This window comes from Pleurodeles waltl, chromosome 2_2 (genome assembly GCF_031143425.1).
Source record: "Pleurodeles waltl isolate 20211129_DDA chromosome 2_2, aPleWal1.hap1.20221129, whole genome shotgun sequence".
In the NCBI taxonomy this organism is placed as follows: Eukaryota; Metazoa; Chordata; class Amphibia; order Caudata; family Salamandridae; genus Pleurodeles; species Pleurodeles waltl.
Genome location: NC_090439.1, coordinates 1,015,975,951 through 1,015,999,409, shown reverse-complemented (window position 1 = coordinate 1,015,999,409; position 23,459 = coordinate 1,015,975,951). Strand labels below are relative to the sequence as shown.

Genomic DNA, 23,459 nt, shown 5'->3' with positions numbered 1-23,459 from the left:
GTAAATACTGCTCAAAAGCATTTGTTACCATCTGTGGGGCTATTCACAAAGGTAACTTACAGCAAGTTACACATGTAAGTTTCCTCCTACATTTATAAGTGTAAGGTTACCGTGAAGCGTAGACCCACATGTGAGCTAGTGTCTGACTGGCCTTTCATCCCACCGGGCGTTTCACAGGTGGGCTGGAGCCACTGGTGGCTGACTTTGAAAGCCCAGGGCTGCTGACAGTGCCTCTGTTGGGTTACTGTAGGTACTTCTGATAACAACAGTGGGATTGCCAGAGTGTCACCCGTCTAAATCTCAGAGGAGATTCTGAGTTCCGAGATGCTAAAATTCTGAAAAAAAATGCTTGTTTCAAAGATTTTTGATGCTTTGTAAATAAAACAGAAATGAATTTCACATGACTGGATTCACAGTGGGATGGAACTGAGAAATAGTGAAATACAATTTTCTGTAACAAAAAATATTATACAGGATTGCCTACCATATGCCAGTGCAGTTCTTAAAGTTGTTAGTACTGTTTAGTGCATTTAGTCCACACTGTCTATGTTTTAACCTGTTCCCACGGGTTATTTGCTGTGCAAGATTCCATGAAGGCAGTGCTTAATTTGTGCATGTTGTATCCGGTGCAGAGCACCAGCACTTATTATTGAGGGCTGGCGCTTATTTTTCTGCCTCAAGCATTTACTGCGAGCAAAAGACACATAAGGGAAAGACAGAGGACGAGAAAAACGAAAAAGCGTCACAAAGTGGAAAAACAGCTGCGGGACTGAGCTGAAGGGGCAGGGAGTGGCTGTAACTGGATTAATGAGGTCCGAGGTGGCTTCAAGATTACGCTCCATCAGTATTCAGTGCTCGCACATTTAATTGCAGCAGCCGCATGTTTAAGAGGAGGGCTTTGAGCATCAGCACGCTTTGGTTTGCAAATTAAGCACTGCATGAATGGTTTTAAGCCCGTATTCGCTTTCACAGCCTTTTTGGTCCTTATAATCTCTCGTGTAGAGACCAGCACAAGTCCAGGCATAAATACCTCCATGTGCTAATAACTGACACAATCAGGTGGTGAGAAATTACCCCTAGGTTGAGGATTTTTGAGTCACACTATTAATTTGTAATAATGATTTGCAGTTACTGTCATCGTGTTCCTGCGATACAGGATACATTTAACATATTTCAGTAGTGCTATTTTACATTATGTTCAAAACCAGCGCACGTTTAAACTGTAGACTGCATAACTGTTAGAAGTGTCATTGAGGATCAGCCGTTTTTACCTGATTTGCTCACAAGAAAAAACAAGCATTCGCAAGGCAGAGGGTCTTGCACTTACTCGAGTTAGAGCTATAAGGCGTTGTAAATTCCTAACTGGAATTTCCTTTCCACACAAATTGAAAAAGTAAAGTAAAACAGTTGATATAAGCAAGTCAATTGAAAGTGCCAGGGCCGCCGTGAGCGCTAAGGAGACACAAAAACGGAAAAAGAAGTTAGCTCCCAGTCAAACATATGGGCAAACCTGCAATTATCCATGTAACAGAGTGGGTGCTCAAGTCGTAACAAAACCGCCCCAAGGCAGGACAAATGTAGAGCATTTACCAATGTCATCAAAGAATTTTTGAAAGGCAAGCCCACAAACGAGTGAAAGTGATGGGCGCGAGGTGTGCGTGGTAAAAGCCAACACCGGAAAAGCAGCGCTTGCGCGCTGCAATGCTGGACCTAATATGTTGTGGTGCAGGCTGTTGAGTTAGCAGGGCCTACCTAAAATCAGAAAAGTGTTCTTTTGCTGCGGTGCTCAGTTACATTTAATAATTTATCAGCTTTAACCTGCATGACAAGGAAGCATACATGGAATGTTATGTCACAAAATAATCTTTCTCAGGACCACCAATGAAGAGCCGAAACTGTTTGACAGAGTCACACGGGTGATATGTTAGTTGTGTGTGAGGGGAAAGTCAGACCTAGCGCATCAATATATTTTCATTTTTTAGAAGTGATCTGCATCTGAAATTTACATTCAATGTTGGTGAAATAAAAGCTGGAATTTGGATATTATGGTTTCTTTGGATGGTAAAGTGTTATAACTTTTCTCCTACACACAGCAGACAGCTCATTACTATTGCTGGGCAGGTTTTGAAGCAGAGATGGTTCATGTCTGGGCCTCCTGCTGAGCTAGACCCTGTAGCTCAGAGGAAGATAATACATTTCCATAAATAAGATGCATGAATGGCTTTAGCTAAGAAAGCGTGAACTCCAGAGAGCAGGGCCTACCCATTTCTGCGTTAAATGAGGCTGTACATGTGGTCTGAAAGCTCCATCAAAAGGAAGTGAGAGAAAGATGGCTGATGGTTTATTTAGCAGCCACAGCCTCGCCTGCTCATGGTATGATGTTGGCATGAACTGCTCTAGTGCACTATGAATTAGGGATGAGACTGTAACTGCACCGGTGGGATGAAATAATCCGGTTTTATAGGTGTGAAACCCGCACTGTTTGCCATTGAAAATAAGCGGTTTCAAAAATGGAAAATATTGAATGTATCTTTCATGAGAATAAAAGTGTAATTTCTCCCTGGAGGCTGCACAGCGAACCCGCTCCCCACACTCCACTGTGCAAGCTTGAAGTACTTTGTACCTATTTTGTGTGCTGAAAAGAGCAGGGTCACTGCCATGGAATGTAATAAAAACAGTGCCCCACGCTCTAAAAGTAGGTAAACCAATGCTCGTACTGATGAACTCGGATGTAATAGAACTCTGCCAGTATTTTACAAAGGCGTGAACTGTTCAATACATTATCAGAATTAAAAAGGCCACCTCCACATCTGAGATTTTATGTGCACTTGGGACCATCATTACACCTCACCCACTGAAGAAATCTTTACGCCTCAGATGCTCCATTGGAGGAAAACTCCCATCCTACATATTTCTCCGCGCTCGCGTTTTCTCATGTTGAGGGCTCCCTACCATGGAAGACTGACACACTTACCCAACAAGGACTGTGTGAAGTGTCTTAGGTCAGTGGCCTGTGAGGACCTGCATTGTGCAGTTTGCCTTGCTTATGCACATTATTGGAGGGTACTCAAAATCACCCCAGCCTGCCCTTTTCAAAGGCCTCTATCATGCTGTTGAACTCAGCACCACATCAAGCAACACCAATGAAGTTGTCATCCTGAGGTTTGTTTGCATTTGAGGTTTGCATTCCCAATATGCAAGACTGTGCCAGACTGAAGTAAATGGAAAGGTCTCTGGCCAGGAAGGGAGTCTAATCAGTGCTGTGCTTGAGGCATAACGTCTGAGAGCAATAGACTGGATAACATCAATGGTCTACCATGCAACGCTATCTTCGTATGATACACTCATGATCACTCTAAAGAATCCATGCAAGACTGTGCCTCACTGAAGAAATTGAGAGGTCTCTGACCAGGAAGGGACTCAGATCGGTGCTGTGCTTGAGGCAGAATGTCTGAGGGCAATGGAAACGAGGGAAATGTGTGCTAGAGGCCTTTATGGGTCAGAGGTAGTGCTGTACCTGGCTTTTTGAGAGGGACATCCCCAACCTTTTTGCCTCCTTCCTCCTATTTTTTCTGACCTGTTGTTGTTGGCTTTTGACCTCTGGGCACTTTACCACTGCTAACCAGTGCTAAAGTGCATATGCTCTCTGTGTAAATTGTACTATTGATTGGTTTATCCATGATTGGCTATTTAATTTACTTATAAGTCCCTAGTAGAGTGCACTATATGTGCCCAGGGCCTGTAGATTAAATGCTGCTAGTGGGCCTGCAGCACTGGTTGTGCCACGCACTTCAGTAGCCCCTTAACCTTGTCTCAGGCCTGCCATTGCAAGGCCTGTGTGTGCAGTTTCACTGCCACTTCGACTTGGCATCTAAAAGTACTTGCCAAGCGTAGAACTCCCTTTTTTCTACATATAAGTCACTCCTAATGTGCGCCCTAGGTAACCCCTAGAGCAGGGTGCTGTGTGGGTAAAAGGCAGGACATGTACCTGTGTAGTTATATGTCCTGGTAGTGTAAAACTCCTAAATTCGTTTTTACACTACTGTGAGGCCTGCTCCCTTCATAGGCTGACATTGGGGCTGCCCTCATACATTTTTGAAGTGGCAGCTGCTGATCTGAAAGGAGCAGGAAGGTCATATTTAGTATGGCCAGAATGGTAATACAAAATCCTGCTGACTGGTGAAGTCGGATTTAATATTACTATTCTAGAAATGCCACTTTTAGAAAGTGAGCATTTCTTTGCACTTAATTCTTTCTGTGCCCTTCAATCCACGTCTGGCTAGGTTTAGTTGACAGCTCCTTGTGCATTCACTCAGGCACACCCAAACACAGGGTACTCAGCCTCACTTGCATACATCTGCATTTTGAATGGGTCTTCCTGAGCTGAGAGGGTGGAGGGCCTGCCCTCACACAAAGGACTGCCACACCCCCTACTGGGACTCTGGCAGACAGGATTGACACTCTTTGAAGTCACCCCCACTTCAAAGGCACAACTTAGTATAAAACAGGGCCTCTGCCCTACCTCATCAGACACTTGCTGGAGAAGAAACCTGAACCAGAAACTACATCCTGCCAAGAAGAACTACCTGGCTGCTCAAAGGACTCACCTGTCTGCTTTTCTACAAAGGACTGCTGCCTTGCTGTTGGCCTGCTGCCTTGCTGAACTCTTGGCTGGCTGTAAGAGTGCTCTCCAAGGGCTTGGATAGAGCTTGCCTCCTGTTCCCTGAAGTCTCAGGACCAAAAAGACTTCTCTCTTTCACTTGGACGCTTCGTGCGCCGAAATTTTCGACGCACAGCTTGTTCCGTGGTGAGAAAAACGCCGCACACCGACGCTGATCGACGCAACGCCTTCGGGACGACCGGAACTTCGACGCACGGCCTCGCAAGGACAACACTGCCCGACTTCCAAGGAGAAATCGACACGACGCCTGCCGTGAGAGCGAAATTTCGACGCACAGCGCCGCGGAATGACGCGCAGCCGGAAAACAAGCAGGAGAATCCACGCACAGACCCGAGACATCTGGTAATCCCCTCGAACCATAGAAGGAGACGGTCCGCGTGCCGGAAAACGACGCACGTCTTCCCCGAGTGAAAAATAACGACGCAAGTCCGTGTGTGAAGGGGCACAACCGACACACACACCATTTTTCCACGCATCTCCTCTTCTGCGGCCCTCTGTGGAGATTTTCCACCGGAAACCAGGTACTTTGTGCTTGAAAGAGACTTTGTTTGCCTTTAAAGACTTAAGACACTTTGGGGGTCATTCTGACCCTGGCGGTCATGGACCGCCAGGGCCAACGACCGCGGGAGCACCACCAACAGGCTGGCGGTGCTCCCATGGGCATTCTGACCGCGGCGGTACAGCTGCGGTCAGATACGGGAAACCGGCGGTGTCCCGCCGGTTTCCCGCTGCCCTAGGGAATTGTTCACAGGTATCTTGGCACAGAAGGGACTTTGTAAGGATTGGTGTTGATCTGGGGTAGACCTTATAATATTAATAAGCCTTGACAGTTAATCTGTAGTGCTTTCACTGTATTATACATATAGGCAAAAACTACCCTAATGTGCAGTTACGCTCTTCTTAAGCCAACACAGTCCAGCAAGGTGTTGTTTGTCATACTAGGATAAAACATACACTCTAAGTTTGATTATGCAGTTCCCACCACACTACATCCTTGTCTTATAGAACTTCAGGAATTCATTAAAATTAAGTCATTTATTTATTTACTTTATGATATTTACTGTTACTTTTTTAATTCAAAATACGTCATTAAAATGGTATTCTTACATGATAAATATGTACTCTTTTTAAATATTTTTTGTAACACTAATTTATATTGATGTGTATTTTAAACTACTTTAAATAATTTAATTTAATTTAACATTGTTTCCCATTGTGTTTTATTTGAAGCATTATTTTCTATTGGAAGATGTTGCAGTACCATTGGTTGGCCATGTGTAGGTCTGGGTTTACTACTGGTATTTTACTTACGCATAGAGGGCCTGAGTCTCAAACTGCACTTTTTAGTATATTTTGTAGTGCTACAAAATGCACTACAAAACTTACTAGGAAATGTAGGTTTTGCCTATACTTACATGTGCTGAGTTCTCCACCCGACTTTGGAGTCTCCGCACATATAATTGTAGATTTTAGTAATAAATGTCGGAGGGTCATAGGAGAGTGGGTGGGAAAAGGGGGGCAAAATTCCTTCTAAAAGGGATGGAGTTAGAGAGGAGTAAGAAGGGTTTAGAGAGGGATAGGGAGGGGTTTAGAGAGGGATATCACCCACCCACACAAGAGTAGGCCAATTGCATTATTCTGTAGAAGGAGACATGTAACTTACAATTTTGTACTAAGTTTACATTCAGAGTTTGTTAATACAGAAAGTAGTAAACTTACTACAAAGCATAAATTTGCTCAAAAGTATGACCTACGTTTGTGATTTAGGCCCTGAGTTTGTGAATTACAAGAAGTTGTAAACTTACTCAAAAGAGTAAAGGTGCTCAAAAGTGCAAGTTAGTTTTGTGATTCATGCCTCACAGGCATGACCCCAGGAGAAGCTTCAATTTATTTTCAACAAGTATTCTCAGAACGGGAGCTTTGCTCCCAGGCTCTCGAATTCAGGGACCCCTAGATGTTTGTCTTATGGCTGCATTATTTGGCCTAAAGCAAGTGAAAAAAGACTCTCACACATATGTTTATGGTTGACTTGAATTGAGATGCTGTATTGACAGTTTTATTTATAAAGTCTGCAATGACTATGAACATCATAATCCCCCTTGGGTATGTTCACTGCCCTATTGAATCTAATGGCGGTATATTTATATTGCTCAAGTATAACAAGTAAGTATTGTTATTAATGTGGTGGTACCCTGTCAAACCTAATAAGCCTGTCCTATATTTATTAATGCAGTGACCCCTTCACAAAGCCAAAAGTCCTGCCTTGCGTACTATTGTGACATTATCACAAAGCCAGTAGGCCTGCCATTTATATATTAATGTGGTGACTCATTGACAAAGCCAGTAGGCCTAGCTTATAAATTGTGATGTTGCATCTGGTATTGGTGGGGAGTTATTGATTATGGGATTCAGGACCCACTAGGGGTGTAGAAAAATCACTGATTGATTGAGTATTGTTGTGTGCCAGTGGATTAAGATTACTAGCGGACACCACCTCCCCTGAGTAGGCTTTGGACTTCTCTGCTTCGCTACCCAGAAAGATTCAAGTGCTACAGTGGGGTACTTGGTTTCCAGTAAAAAGACAGTTGCAGACTGTTGGACCTGACATCCTTGACGAGGCTGTCACCCAACCTTTCCCTTCCAGCCTTCTGTTCTTGCCGACATTGTTTTTTCTGGCCTAAGAACTCTGCACACTTTACCACTGCTAACCAGTGCTAACGTGCTTGTGCCCTGTCCTTTAAACATGGGAACATTGTCTTACACCCACAGGCATACTTAATTTACTTGTGCGAGCCTAGTAAAGTGGTGTTACATGTACCCAGGGCCTGTAAATTAAATTCTACTAGTGGGCGTGCAGCACTCATTTCATATAAGTCACCCCTGGGGTAGGCCCTCAACAGCCCAGGGTGCAATGTGTTTACAAAGTTGGACATGTACGTTTAAGTTTTACATGTACTGGCAGTGAAAAACTCCTAAATTCATTTTCACCACTGTGAGGCCTACCTCTCACATAGAATAATACTGGGTTAACTTATTAGACTTAATAAGTGACAACTTTCATTTGGGAGCAGATAGGAACCTCATGTTTGGCATCAGAGAAACTGTAATTAAAAATCTGCTTTAATGGTAAACTCAGATTTTAAGTTTCAATTTAGAAAAATGTCATTTTTAGAAAGTTGATATATTCTTGCCCTAAGCATTTGATGCCTGCAGCCTGTTCTTGGATCACATGACTGGGTGTAGGTGACAGTTGGACTTTGATTATTCATCCCAGACAGCCACACAATAGAGGCATTAGGTGTGCCTGGATAAGCCATCAACTAGCAGGATGGGGGAGGATCTGGGCACAACCTTGCCTATAACTGAATGGGATGTGCCTTACCTTCACAGAAAGGATTCGCCATCACTGCATTGTTCATACCGCCTGCTAGGAACCAGAGCAGGGGAGGCAGGAAACATCACAGACTTCAAAGGGTAATCTCCAGAAGATACTACTACTTCAAAGTAGGCATCAGATATAAATATGAGACCCTCCGACCCAACTCACCAGTACACTCCTGTACTTATGAATACTACAGAAGAAGGACTTCTGTACTGCTTTGCTGCCTGCTGCCCTGCTTGCCGAGAAATAGACTGGACTAGCACCCCTCATCCCAGGCTGAAGTGACTCCAAGGGTCAGCCAGCTTGTTAGAAATTCGGTCTCTAGTTGGCAGAGGTATGCACCCTGTCCAAGTAGGGACCACAATCCAAGTCAAGGTAAGTCAGACACACAACCTAAATTAACCTGTGCTCACCCTCTGATAGCTTGGCACAGAGCAGTCAGGCTTACCTTAAGAGGCAATTGGTAAAGTATTTGTGGAACACTTGAATTACAGTAACACAGAAAAAACACCACACCAGTTTAGAAAAATTGAAAATAGTTATCTGAATAAAAATAGACCAAAATAACTAAAATTCAAAAAGGAGAACTCAAAATATGAATTTTGAAAGATTAAACTTCAGTATAGTGCTTAGAAGCATAAAGCATCAACCTGAGCTATCTGGTCATGCTAGACCAGGTGAAATCCAAACATTCAGGCTAACCGCAATGGAACACTGGCCAGATGCACTTCCAGGTAAGTCCGGGGTAAGTTTTATCTACTCAGTTTGTTGCAAAGAGTCTGTTTGAGGGTGCAAAGAGCCATTCAGTTTCGCAGACGGACCGGCTGAAGATGCACAGTCGCGAGCACAGCAGTCCTTCTTCCCGGCAGATTGCCCTTCAGATCCAGAAGTGTACTGATTTTGGGTTTGGGGTCTAATACCTATACCTGAAAGAGAGGCCTTTGAAGTGCACAAGGTCCCTGCCCTTTCTTCCCTGGCTCCAGACACTCTACAGGGGGTTATGCAGTACTTTGTGTCGGGACAGGCACAGCCCTATTCAGGTGCAAGTGTCAGCTCCTTCCTCACATCTACCCCAGGAAGACTCATCAGCCTGGTGATGGGCCATCAGGATGCAAATATCACGTTCCAACTCTCTTTGTGTGTGACTGTCTAGACAGAATGCACAAAGCTCAGCTGTCACCTACCCCCGATGTGTGTTCATAGACAGGCAGAGGCACAGAATGACTAAAGTAAGATAATGCCACCTTTTTTAAATGTGGCATTTTCAGACATATAATTGAAAATCTGACTTCACCATAAGTTGTGATTTTAAATTGTGAGCCCAGAGACATCAAACTTCAAATGTCTATCTTTTCCCAATTGGAAGTTACACTTAAAGGTTGCCTCAAATTAACCCCAGTGTGAAGCCATGGGAGAGATAGTTCTTGCAGTAGTGAAAAAACAAATGCAATAATTATTCGCTACCAGGGCATGTTAAACTTAAACATTCATGTCCAACCTTTTAAATACACTGCATTGGAGCTAATCAGAGCCTACCTTAGTGATGACTTACATATACTAAAAAGGAAGGTTTGAGTGTGGCAAGTGGAGACACCTGCCAGGTCCAGGTGAAATCCACTGCACATTCGGGCTCTGAGACATGTTTGAAGGGCTACTGTACTTGGTGGCACAATCAGTGCTGCATGCCCACCAGTAGCATTTAATTTATGGGCTCTGGTCACATATAGTGTGCTTTACTAGGTACTTACAAGTAAAAAATACGCAATTGTGGAGGGCCAATATCACCATGTTTTAGAGTAAAGAGCACCTGCATTTTAGCACCGGTAAGCAGTGATAAAGTGCACAGAATCCTAAAGCCAGCAAAAAGGAAGTTAGAGAAACAGGGAGTACAAAGGCAAAAAGTTAAGGGAAACCACACCAAGGATCCCAGGTCTAACACAGCTGACTTCCTGTTTTGAGCTACAGGGACATAATAAGCTCCAGAGGCTCCCTGCAGCTGCTTAGCCGACATGCCTCCTGGACCAAGAACTGGACTTGCAACTGGACCTGCTTGAGCCCTGCTGGCCTCTGCTGGAGTGAGATCCCTACCCCCAAGTGGTGCCACTCCGGTCCTGGAACTTTGGTGTGGCTACAGTTGACCTCTGTCGAAGTTTTGGGCTCTTTGCGAATGGGCCCATTCGTCCAAGATCTTTCCGCCTGCCAGTGCAAAGTTCCCACAAACCGGACTCTTCGCACTAGAGCTACTGCGATCTGAACTTTGCACTACAGTATTGACAGCTCGCAGTGACCGCCAGCGTGAAGCTCTAGTACAACTGTCTGTGACGCCTGACAAGATCTTAGCGATAGAGAAACAATTGTCCATGATGGCTGGCCCGCTCTTCTACTGCAATGCTCTTCCTACTACTTGTGGGCCCTTCCACCGTGAACGGAACTCTTTGCGCTGGACTTTGAAGGTAAATCATTCAGTGGGACTAACCTGGTCCCTCCATCCGGCCCGCACTCTATTGCAGTCGGCCTGAACTTGTGACTTTCACTTTGTCTCACATGACCAGATAACAGTAGTGACACTTTGTGCTTTTAGCTGCTTTACATACCTGAAATCATTATAATTACATCTATGGTTCTACTAATTTAATTTTTGTTATTTTGGTGTCAAATAATTCATTAAATTTTACTCTATTTTTCTAAATTGTTCTGGGATTTTTCAGGTGTTGTTTTCTCAATTACGGTTTGAAATGCTGCATTAAATACTTTACACACTGCCTCTAAGTTAAGCCTGCCGAGCTACCAGAGGGCTAAGCACAGGTTAGTTTGGGGTTTGCTTGTGTTTCACCCTGACAGAGGATTTGGTTCCTGCTTGAGTAGGGTTTCTCTCCCCTCAACCAGTAACCCAGTTTCCAACATGGACTCATCACTGGCTCAGGACTCATCCTTCACAACTAATAGCCCAGTTTCTAACTGGTACACATGTAAAACTTCACTGAGTTCTCATCCAGTTCATGTGAAGAACCTTCAGCATTCACCAAGAAATGATAGGAGAAATGTTGGGGATCAATATATAGGGAACAAAATATCAACCTAGAAGAATATTGCATTCTTAATATTCACAACCACTATATTGTGAGGGTAAGAAATAGCAAACCTATTCTCGACTACCTATACTTACCTTGACCACATAGGCCCTCATTCTGCAGGGCCCGGAAAATGGGATGGACTTTCTTCATTTTGGCTGTTAGAGATACTGGGAATAGTAGTAACTCCTGCGGAGGGGAAAATTAGGCTCCAGGAAGAAACATGAATTTACCACAGGAATCAATATCTCCAGGTCTGTGAAGAAATGAGAAATTACCACAGGAAAGTAAAATACTTATAATTCCGATGGGGTTGGTAACTAGCAGTGCTATTCTTGTAGGTGGGTATTATTTATCTCGATGTAGTGGCATAGAACTGGAGAAATATCATCCTTGCCTCACATACCTTCATGTATTTTGCACTATTCACCCTTCACACCGGTATTTTCGCTTAGGTCTAAGTTAAGCAGCTCACACATACATAATGTTAGCCATAAGACGAATGAAGATATTTTCTGAAATTCCAAAGGACGCTTGATAGGCTGGACTGACGCCGAGGCCCTCTTGCATCCAAAACCACACTGATTTGGAGAGTTCGCTAAATCCCTTATTCTTTGAACCCTCCCAGCTGCGCTGCCATATGGACACACTCATAATGCCCACAACAGCTTTGGACCATCAGCCATGTCGGGCAGTAATCCCGGATTTCCACGTGAGCAACATTTTAAATAAACAAAGCTAGATAACTAAGCATTCGGTCAGTGGCATTATCAGTCGCGCACCAACTGCTGGCTGCGAGGCTTAAGCCTTTAAGCTCTGAACTCACAGGCAGGCCTCTTTTGGGACAAACTCAGCATGTATTTGCTCAAAGAGCCTCTTCCTCAAACATTTTCTACATAAAGCTCCCCAACAATGCCTGGGTGCTACTGAAAAAGCTCGCCAGATGGAAACATCGAATGCTGCCATGCCTTCTGCTTGATTTCAAAAACTAAACGAGAAAATGAAACAAAATAAATACAGCAAAAATGTTGTGTATGAAACATCAGCTTGGTTACTTTGAGCAGCTTAACCAGGTCATTAACCAGGAGCGAAAAAAATCGCGTTTGAAACTTGCTTAAAATTCACCTTCGGAATTATATGACCGCACCATAAGTACCGCAGTGAGGCCCGAAGCGAGCGGACTACGAGGAATAATGGAATTAACAGGCAATAAAGAGTTCACACAGAGCATGCATATGAAAGTTTGCACGCCCTTAAAAAAAAACATTATACATTCTCCATTGAAAATCCCCTGTATTTTTTGAGCGAAGATGTACTGGGAACATTACCTTCTTATATTATTAACACAACTACAGCACGAAAAGTGTAGTTGTAAAGATGAGAGAGAACAGCGCATCCAGGCCATCATTCTGATGGGCCTGTAATCCTGATTTGTGTGCAGATGGAATTTTGAGTCTGAATTAGGATTACAGCACTACAGTGAAATTATCTCAAACATTGTTTTTTCCTCACCCGTATTTCCCCAGGGAAAAGCCTGGTGGAATTATTGCAGAGATAAATACAACATTGCTTGTTTCCTGCTGAGGTGTGTAGCCAGGTTGTCGTGGGCCCACCTCAAGGAAAGTAACTTGCCCCCCTCACTAGGGTGATATCTCAGTCTGTCAGCTGCCTACCCGACATTCCTTAACCCCATTCAATAGTTTTCATATCAAAACGCCCTACAATTCACCTGCACACATGCACTATTGAACTTCAACTCTCTGCACTGCATTTTTGCTAATCAAAGCCACGCTCCTAAAAATCATTACCAAAGGCAATAGGTGTTCCCCTTCTAAAATGCATGTATAAAAAGACAGAAAATGCAGGTGCCCTCACACTGCTGTCCTCACTTAGGCACATCCCTTACTCTGTCCTCACACTGGCATATGCCTCTCTTTGCACTCACACAGTCACAACTTTCCATCTGTAGACCTCAAAGAGAGGCCTTTGAAGTGTACAAGGTCCCTGCCCTTTATTCCCTGGCTCCAGACACTCTACCTTGCACTCACAAACAACATTATTGTTGCATTCACACAGGCACACCCTCACAATACACGCACAAAGCATGGTTGCTATGCTGCACTCACACGAGCACATTGCTCGCCCACTAGCACATCGTTCACTGGGGAGGAGAGGAGCTGGGGCAAATGGTGGTATAGTAGGCACAAGTTGAATATCTGGTGCAATGGTCCAATGGTGCAATTCAAATCTGTTGAAGTAAGCTACACTGAAGCCTAAATGTCCACCAAGATTATTTAATCGCCAATCAGCCACACAGAGACCAGCACTGCAGACTGGGCGTGTGTGTCCCCAAAAACTGCAACACTCTGTGCAATGCTTTCTTGCATTTGCCATGGCTTGTTGTTGGCCCTGCTGACCATTGACTCCTCTGAAATCCAACGACAGGCATGGGACAGCTCATGGATGACTCCTAGGATCTTCCTGCATCGCCTGAACTCCACAGCTGCACATCCTTGACAACTATCCATCAGGAAAGCATCTCCAAGATGGTTGGGCATTGCCCTCCTGCACCACCTGGGCACCTCCAGGTGGTCTGGACTCTGTCCCCTCTTTCCATAGGTCCTCTTCTTCCGATATCCATGCCTGGGTTCCTCCGGCCTGGTCCGCCGGTCACGACAGCAGCTAGACAACTGAGGTCCCCATTGACTTCATTGGGAGGTCCTGGCACAATTTCACCCCTATGCACCAGGGCTCCCTGGTGTTGGTACTCCACTTCTCTGGGTATCCACAGGTGGGAGCACTCTTGAACCTTCGTTGTCCCAGCGGGTTTCTCCGGGGTCCTCTGGGAAGAGTCCTAAAACACGAAAACTCCAACCGTGACTTCCTCACATTATCCTATGGACACCTAACCTAGGGTAACAGCTCTGCGCCCGGGCACCTGGGGAACCCTATCAACTTACCTCTGGTGTTTTAGTGCTTCCCTAGTCCTGAGGGTCCTTGGGTGGCAGTTTGGGTTGGTAGTGATTTTTCGCATTCCATATCTTTAGTATATGGCTTGCCCTCTCCCCTACCCCCATAGGGGCCAATGTTATTTTATGCATGTACTTATCTGTTTCTAAGTATATTTATATGTGTACATATCTCTGGTTAGGAGATATACCAAAGTTAATTTGGTGGTTGTGTTATGATAAATATATATTATTTTTCTAACACTGGTGTGGTTCTTTCTTGTGTGCTCTCCACAGCTACCCTTTGAGAGCTCTGGTTATCTAGAACCACTTACACCATCACTAACGGTTGCCTGGACTCAGTACATGATGCCTCACCTATAGGTGTACACCATATACTGAGCCAGCCTCCTACAGTCCTGCTCAAGTTTTTTGTCCCCAAACATTAGGCACCAAAACCAACAGCTTCATCACAAGATCAACAATGATGCATGTGACTTCAAGGGACCCTCTCGCCACAGAGTTGGATGGCAGCACATTTTACCTTCGAACTTTAAACATTCATGTCTACAGTCCCCCTTCACCTATTATAATGTTCTTGATGTATTTTTGCTTATTGAGGTTGTCTCAATTCTTCTAAATTAGATAGGGAATTTTATTATCGCATGTTCTTTACTTTAAAATTGTTGGTATTTCTTGAATTTAACACATTTCTCTGGGGATTGCTTCCTGCATGTGCCATAACCACCAGGGACTGAGCAGAGATTCTCCCAGAACTGTCTAACCACAATGGATTTATTAAGTTGGTAGGTGTACCCCATCCCACATTAAAAACTCCATACCTGACAGATGCAATTCCTTAAAGGGTGACAATGTATTCAATCTGTATGGATTTCATTATGGTGGAAGTTAAAATGCCGCACAGGTGATTCAGGTGTATTGAACGGTTAGGGGCAGATTTAAGATACCCTAGTGCCACTTTAGCGCCACCTTAGCGCTGCCATAGCATAATTGTTTTACTCTAAGGCGGCGCTAAAGTGGCATATTCCCCACGCCATATTTACAAAGTGGCGCAATGCATGCATTGTGCCACTTTGTAAACCCTTGCACCACATTATGCCTGCACCAGACATAATGTGTACAAGGCGGGACGTTCCCCCGTTATGGGGGCTGAAAAGTGGTGAAAGAAAATGTAAAAGATTTTCTTGCATAATTTCTTTCAGCACTTTTAATGCCTGCTCAGAGCAGGCGTTAAAAGGGGGCTTCCATTATTTATAATGGGCAAACTCTTCTTGGATGGCCACTCATAACTCATCGACTCATAGTCTTACCTTTTTTACTGAACTTGGAAATGCAGGCTCTAGTTTTACAAAGCAGAATGCTCACCAAGTTTTGATGTTAATAAGTGCCTAAATGTTTATCTTAGAAAAGGACACAATGGGTCTGATTTTGACCCTGTAGCGTTTATGGCAGATTGAGATTACCTACCTCAGAGGGTTGCGTTTAAAACTCAGTCACTAAAGAGGTTTTTTCTCTTTGGCTATTGAACACAAATAAAGACTCCATGCAACAGAATCAAAAGATTCTTAGTAAACTTCTCAGGGTTTAGATTACAAATTAAATGACTCTAACGGATTCAGATATATAATGGTTTGATATGATATTACCCTGATCCAGGAGTACCCAGATCCGGGTTTCAGAATATTTTATTTCCCCATTCAGAAAGGCGAGCAATGCTGGGACAGATTAGGTCTTACTCTCCTAGTGTCTGTGGAACTCGAAATTGACATTGGTCATGCACAAACTGTGAAATAATATATGGATTGTGGTTATGTTAATACATATTTATAATAATTATAGCACAATATCTGCTGGCTTATATTGCCATAGTACCCTTTCCACTTTGCCTAATACATTTCAGAAAGCTAAAGGAATTATCCTTCTACATAACATAAATATATTTAATTAGGGGTAAATTGATGGGTAGTGGAGAAGAAAGGTGCATGTGGGTGTATCAAATAAAAGGTCAGTAAAGATTGCAAAGATATGCTAGAAAAAAAACACATTCTGGTAAAATTTATTGGACGTCTTTCTTGATTAGGAGTTATGTTACCAAGGCATAGGTGTTCCACGTAGCTAGGGAAGGGCTGGAGCCACACCAAAGTATCATGACATACAAATAGAGAACATCTGCACACAAGAGATCCAAATGCACCTCATTTACATAGCCAATAGTACATTTAAAAATCTGGGGGCATCTTTATAAGCCCCTAGCACCACCTAGCGCCACTTTTACGTCATTTTTAATGTCATTTTTTTTTTTTTAAGCTAATGTGGCCCAATGAGGCCAGAATCCTAGCGCCATATTTACAAAGTGATGCAATGCATGCGCCAGGCATAATGTATGCAAAGTGGCCATTCTCCCGTTGGGGGTGAAAAAATGGCGCAGGGAAATCTAAAACATTTCCTTGCGTCATTTTGTATGGCACTTTTAACGCCTGCTGAGAGCAGGCTTCAAAAGGGGACTTCCATTATTTATAATGGGCTGCTATTTACTCTGCAGGAGTAGAGACAATATTTTGGTGCTACTCCTGCAGAGTACATCAATAGCGCTATGAAAAATGACGCTATTGCCCCCTACCCTGCACCATGGTGCGCCATATTTTAAATACGGCGCACACATGGCGGTAGTAGGGGGGGCGCTAACGGGCGCAGGGAAAGTAGCGCCGCTCTCACTGCAGCGCCACTTTCCATAAACTTTCCCCCTGGTTTATTTCCAGCCACCTTTCCCGGGTTCATAGAAAAGGGCAACTGCATGCTTTAGTATGTGGTGCACAGTGATAAACTGACAGGGTACACCTGTACCATCTTCTGACAAATAAATTAGAACGTGTTCAATAATCTAGAAGCTTAAAAGAATGGATGAGGTTGTCTGCTAGAAGAGAATATCTCAGTTACAGATACTGTTGAGTCATGGAAACATGAGGGGTAACATGGAGTACAAAACGCTCCTAGCACATTCTTTTGGGCATGTGTTATGGTAGGGAGGTCTGGATTATTCTGTGGCCAAATTATGTCATGGTGCTCACGACAGATGAGGGTAGCCTTGACATCCAGCACCGAACACAAGTAGAAAAGAATCTCTCATAGATTTAGATAACAAGAACTTCAGTTTAAAGAGAGTCCCTGTAACAATTTGTTATGCTGTAGTTCCTTTCAATATGTTTTAAAAAAGACTGGGACGTCGGCATGATACAGAGACTCAGCAACTAACTGCATATTTGTTTCTCAGACCTAGCATCGTCAACCGGACTTGAGACTTTGACTCAAACACTGATGGAGATTTACACCTCCTGCGAAACGTGTCCTGTGCCTCAAAACCTATATTAGACCGTCAGAAATGTGTATCAAAAGGAACTACACCATAACCAATCATTGTATGCATTCTCTTCAAGCTCAAGCCGCTACGTGCACCGATGAAAGAGTACTAGGATCTTTTTTACATTATTTTTTACATATATTGTTTTTGAAACGTCGATGTCGTTATTTTATGAAGGAAGAAGGCAAATAACGGGCTTGAGCGCTGACACTATAATGAAAGCCATTAATTTTATTAGATGCGGATAACGTCGAAAATTGTAGAAGTAACTGCTAAACTGTAACATTTGTTGTGTATCCGGCAGTCACAAAATCGCATTATTTTATTTGTACAGGAAACTTACTCTTGAGTTCCTACTCAATAGTCCTACCTTTGTGTCACAGGAGCATATCCTTGTTTTTTTTAGATTAACAGATTAATACGTTTCTGAGTGACACCAATTTGATTCCCATGATATGTGTTTTTTGCAGTATTTTGTCTTTACGGGTGTGCTGGCAATGGTGACCTGTGCTGTCTTTCTTCGGCTCAACTCCGTCCTGAAGCTGGCCGTGCTGCTTATTATGATCGCCATTTACTCCCTCCTGACGGAGACAATTTACACCTCCCTATTCTTGCGCTACGACACCCTGCATCGGAATGGGAAGTAAGTGCTTCATGATACAATCCAACAGGTGTTTGTCTGAGGATGTTTTCGTCATTTGTCTAGATAACAATGTACATATATTGTAATTATCACACCATAACATACTTTCTGGTGTCTTTGCCAGTGCAGTGACGAAACTTAGGTGGGGGGGCCTGCAAAGTACCTGTAGGGTGTCCCACTCCCCCCTTGACACAGTCAGGGGCCTGCCACCCCTGCACTGTGTACTGTGATGACGGGGCCCACTGAAGCTCGGGGCCCCACCGCACCGCCTGGGCTTCGGGGGCCTTTGTTACATCACTGGTCTTTGCTGATGCTTCCATCAAAATAGAAGAAGGTAAACATGACGCTGCATATGGTCAATAAAATGTCTACCTGTGAGTAATGAACCAAACCACACTGCAAATAACAGGCATGTCCTCTGTTGTCTCACCCACTTAATGATGCAACACAATATGGAATGTTGATGATAACAGGACAAGGTGGCAGAAAAACACAAACATCTATGACAGGGTGAACATAAAGTAAGAAGTTAAAAAGTTAGTGACCTAATATATGAGTTGAATGGAAAACTACACATGCAGGCCTCAGCCCCGCACCCCCATGTATCTTCCATCCACACCACTCAAAACAGGCATTGCCAATGCAGGATGCTCACAGTGTACTCACCTGTTTGTCTGGAGGACCGTACAGTTGCGTGTACAGGGGGAGGACCCCATCCACTAGTTTTTCATTATAACAATTATTTTGACTATCACTCTAACTTTGGCAAAACACTTTTACAGCCATTTCTATGTATACCCCAGTGCCTCTACTTCTACTTATACCAAATACCTCTTCCCTGACCAATGCTCCAATACCTCTACAACTGACCATACCCTCTAAAATTAGCAATGATCTATACCCTGGCACTTCAACTCAACCCCTGCCTATGCCCTGACACTTCAGCTTCTACTGTACCTGCTCTCACTTCCTCTTTCCACTAGGTCCACCCTTTCTCCCCCTGTATGTTTTCTTGCACCATTAATTTGTCTCATCACTGTGGCGAAAATGTTGATGAGTTTCTTTTTTGAGAAAAGGTTTTTCTTCATTTTCAAAGTTGTCCAACATGAGGTTTCACAAACCTAGTGTAACCAGCCTGGTGTTCTTCATTTTGGAATTATTTCCTGAAATGAAGAATACCCCCACCTGAGTGACAGACTGACTGATGGTACTGAGCACAGCTGGCAAATTTTCAATCACTTGTGTCTTTACTAGTTGCATGTAAAATATTGAAAAGGGGATCAACATTCAATTTTCAGAGTATTTTGAGCAATTCTGTTGCTGCACCCCTCCCGTTCATGATTCCGACCCAGCACAGCACCGAGACAGCAATCCTGGAGGTACTCAATTCAATCAAGCTGATGTTAGGTAATAGTAAAAATGCTACCTTCATCTTATTAGGTCTTTCAGATGCATTACATACAATCTCCCAACCCATCTCTCTTCAGAGATTGATGGATATTGGAGATGGGGGGGAGTCAGGCACTTTGGTGAATCAGCTCCTTTCTAGGAGGGTCTTGGAGAGATCATCTCTGAACCCTACTTTATTTAACATCTATATGTCCCTTTCATTTGAGCATGAGTCTTCAGTCATTCCAGGAGTCTTTCAAATGTTATTTTTGGTAGACCCTCAACTGGACATGACATGAGATTTTGCTGCTTGCATCTTCCCAGTCACTAAAGTGTTACAATTGTTGGGCATCTCCATGCCTCCTCCGCCACCTCATGCCTAAGTGGCTGGGTATTTGGGAGTTAAGATGGACTAGCAGCTCGTATTTCAGCCTCTGGTGACTGCTGTGATTGGTTCATGTTTTCTGCTGTTGCAGAAACTAAAGAAGCCTTTTTTTCTTCTACCACTTCAGTTCAGGAAAACTGAGGTCCACGCTTTGATCACCTTGATAATTGGACTACATACATTTTCTGCATTCATGTTTACCAGGCTGCCTCTTCAATCCACTACACATGGTACTGAAGGGAGCAACTTGTCTTTTGTTAAAAAAAATCCTTGTCACAGCCATATTTCTCACCACCTCACTGCCTTGCACTGGTTGCCAATAAGAAAAGGATTTTGTCCAGGACCTTGGTGCTTGCTCATTATGGTTTTTATGCCTCTGTCCCCAATATCTATCAGATTTATACATTACTGTCCCTCTCATCATATACTATTCTCATCAGATACTATTATTGCAGTGAGTCCTAAAATCAAACAGACAGAAAGGAGGTTCCTCCTTTTTCTTTCTGGCAGTGCAAGCTCGTAACCACCTCCCACTCAAGCTTTGCATCATCAGCAAAGAATCTAAATTCTGTAAGCTTCTCAAAACATGGCCTTTTACTTAAACGTTCTGTTTCTTGAGTCGGTTAGTCCTTCTCTGCTTAACGCCGGGACTCTCCTAGAGATAGCTGTCTGTTGTGTAAATCTCATTCATTCATTCAATTTGGGGAATGTTAGGAGAGCTTTGGTGTTGCTGTGTATATCACAAGTGTGCACCCACTGCCTGATTTTGAAGAAGAGATTTACTCTAGGCTGTTTGATAGAGGCTTTCAGGCATAATGCAAATGATAGTGCGGATTCAGGTCTATGTAGGATTCAGGTCTATGTAGGTTGGGAATACTCTTTTTCATGCTAAGCATACCTCAGAATGCAGTGTGTTGAGAACATTAAAACATAATCAAAACAGGTGGCTGTGTAGAGGAGAGAGCGCACTTTCCAAAGATGAGCTATTGTTTTTTTGTAAAGTCCATAATGACGTAAAAACGATAGAGGGAGTGCTCAAAATGGTAATGCACCCAGCCACAGAGTGCGTGAACTGTCACCCCGAAAGGGTTACAGTTATGACATGCAAAGAAGAAAAACCACAGCACATCCCAGAAGGTTGTGATGTTCCAGTTTATTCCTTGTAATGTCTTTAGAAGAACCAATGGCAACTGGCCCAAGCTGACATCTTGGGGCCAGAATCAAATGATGACAACAGAATTCATTTTCAAATGGACAGCAGCCCAAATGAACAACAGCCGACACGTGTTTCGTCTGGGTAGACTTTATCAAGGCTTTATCAAATAGTAATTTACTATTTGCGACGCCGTCAACATTACGAAGTGAGAAACGCGTGAAAGCTTTTGAGGCTTACCATGGTCCTCATTCATTTTCTTCCTCAATTGTTATATCAATTTACAAGACAGTAACATGTCTCTGGCATTTTGGAACATCGAGTGAATATCTTTACTATAGCCTTGATAAAGTCTACCCAGACGAAACACGTGTCGGCTGTTGTTCATTTGGGCTGCTGTCCATTTGAAAATGAATTCTGTTGTCATCATTTAATTCTGGCCCCAAGATGTCAGCTTGGGCCAGTTGCCATTGGTTCTTCTAAAGACATTACAAGGAATAAACTGGAACATCACAACCTTCTGGGATGTGCCGTGGTTTTTCTTCTTAACATTAAAACATAGCTTGGAGGAAGTTAGCAAGGCTGATGTAAAGGGTATTGCAATAGTCTAGCCATGTATTAACTGCTGCCACAACTACCAAGAGGGTCCTGTGACAGAGAATCAGTTAAGGTCAATAGATCTAGAAAAAGTCGCTTTTATCTATTGAGTTCACCTGTGGATTAAGAGAGGCCTCTACATGCTTGTGCTAGATGAAGCAAGAGTTGCTTTAGTAGACATGCTGGAGCAGATCCTCTTAAAAAATTAGTATGTCAGTCTAAGAAACTTAGATTTGTTAGTCACTAAGGAATTTACCACTGGCTGTTTACCACTAGCTGCCAACTGTGGCATAGTTCTACAAAGTATGCTTTCCCACTCACGGGTGACACATGAGAACTTGATTCAAGGCACCAGAGCTGAATGTGAAAGACAGGTTATTGTAGCTCTGTAGAAACCTACCCAATTCATAGTTGAATTAGAATATGTTTTTCGGTTACTAACAATCCCTAAACGAGGATCTAGGGCATTGTGGTATCAGAAACAGACTTATTTAATTCTTTAAAATATAATACATGCAAATGGTGCTAAAAAGAATAGACACTTTTAACTAAAACCATTTATTGCAACAAGGCAAAACTGCTTCTCTGCACACCTAAAACATCCACACATAATTGCATAAAGACACCAAATAGTCCAGTTGTGAACAACAAAAATAAAACAAACACTGCTAACAGAGTTAAAACTTCATTAAAAACCACACACCCTAAAACCTACTTCTATGTGCTACACTAGGAGAGCAAGAAAGTCAAACTAGTCAACCTAGAATATCTTAGGGAGAATCCACACACCACTTACCTTCTTGACACCAAAAACTGAGGTTATTAATGAAGCGTGAAGGCAGTGTTCCCTGCAAAATGAAAACATACGCTGTGACATCATCCTTTCTCCTGGGCTCAGATTGTTCTCTATATCAAGTGCGATGTAGCATCTTCTTAGTGCACTAGCAGCAGTCAAGACAGTCTCCAGCAGTATCTCGTGCTATCATCAAGACGAAGGACCTCTCCTGATAAGTGGTCAAGTGGCACTCCTTATATACTAAATCTTATCACAGATTCAAATTTCTAACATAAGTTTAGGAATATCTGACATAGATTATGTGCATCAAGGTGTGTGTCTCAGATGTATTCTTATGAACATATAAGGTAAATTGACGTCACTTCAGACTACACTATTTTGGCTATATGTCTATATATCTGTGTCTATAAATGTCTCTGTAAGTTCTTATTTGACCTTGACATTGTAAACACTAGACACTTGTATCGGACTTGATGTATGCATCAGTTGTGATATCTACACCATTGTCTGAACGAATTGACACTTTCACAGTTCTTGGTTTGATAAGGTCAGACAACATCTTCATCAATGGCAGACATGACAATGATTCTGCATAAATTGAGGAAAAATGACAAATTCGATTAACTGAATTTGAGAAAATTGTGACTCCTGTTACCTAAGATGGATGGAGTCAGGGCCTCCTCAAAATGTATTTGGACCTTCAGGGCTTTAATCCAGGGAGTCTTAATAAATTGTTGTAAGAAATAAGATCATGTAAGCTCATTATGGGGAAAAAAACAGAAAATGGGTTTGTGTATTTTGATATGTTACAAATCACACAATTAATTGACTACACACATACATTTGTAAGGCAGATCTAGTAGCACGAATCTCCACTGATTCTTATTTTCAGAATAAGGATTAGGAAAAATCTGCTTGCAACTCTAATTTTTATACACATAAGATTCAGTTTCCTATGCAAAAAAAACGTTGTGAATCAGATCTCATTGCTCTATCTAAGGCCTTTAATTCATGGACCGGTGAACCATTGCTTTT

General features: G+C 43.0%; 1 protein-coding gene across 2 annotated transcripts in view; it reads left to right on the top strand.

Moving 5' to 3' along the window:
• The window catches only part of ADCY8 (adenylate cyclase 8), a 915,978-nt gene that overhangs the window by 777,126 nt on the left and 115,393 nt on the right, over positions 1–23,459 (top strand). For both annotated transcript variants that reach the window (XM_069220762.1, XM_069220763.1), the window contains one exon: positions 17,932–18,104. In XM_069220762.1, the coding sequence (XP_069076863.1) occupies positions 17,932–18,104 (173 nt within the window). The remainder of the gene's footprint in view (positions 1–17,931; positions 18,105–23,459) is intronic.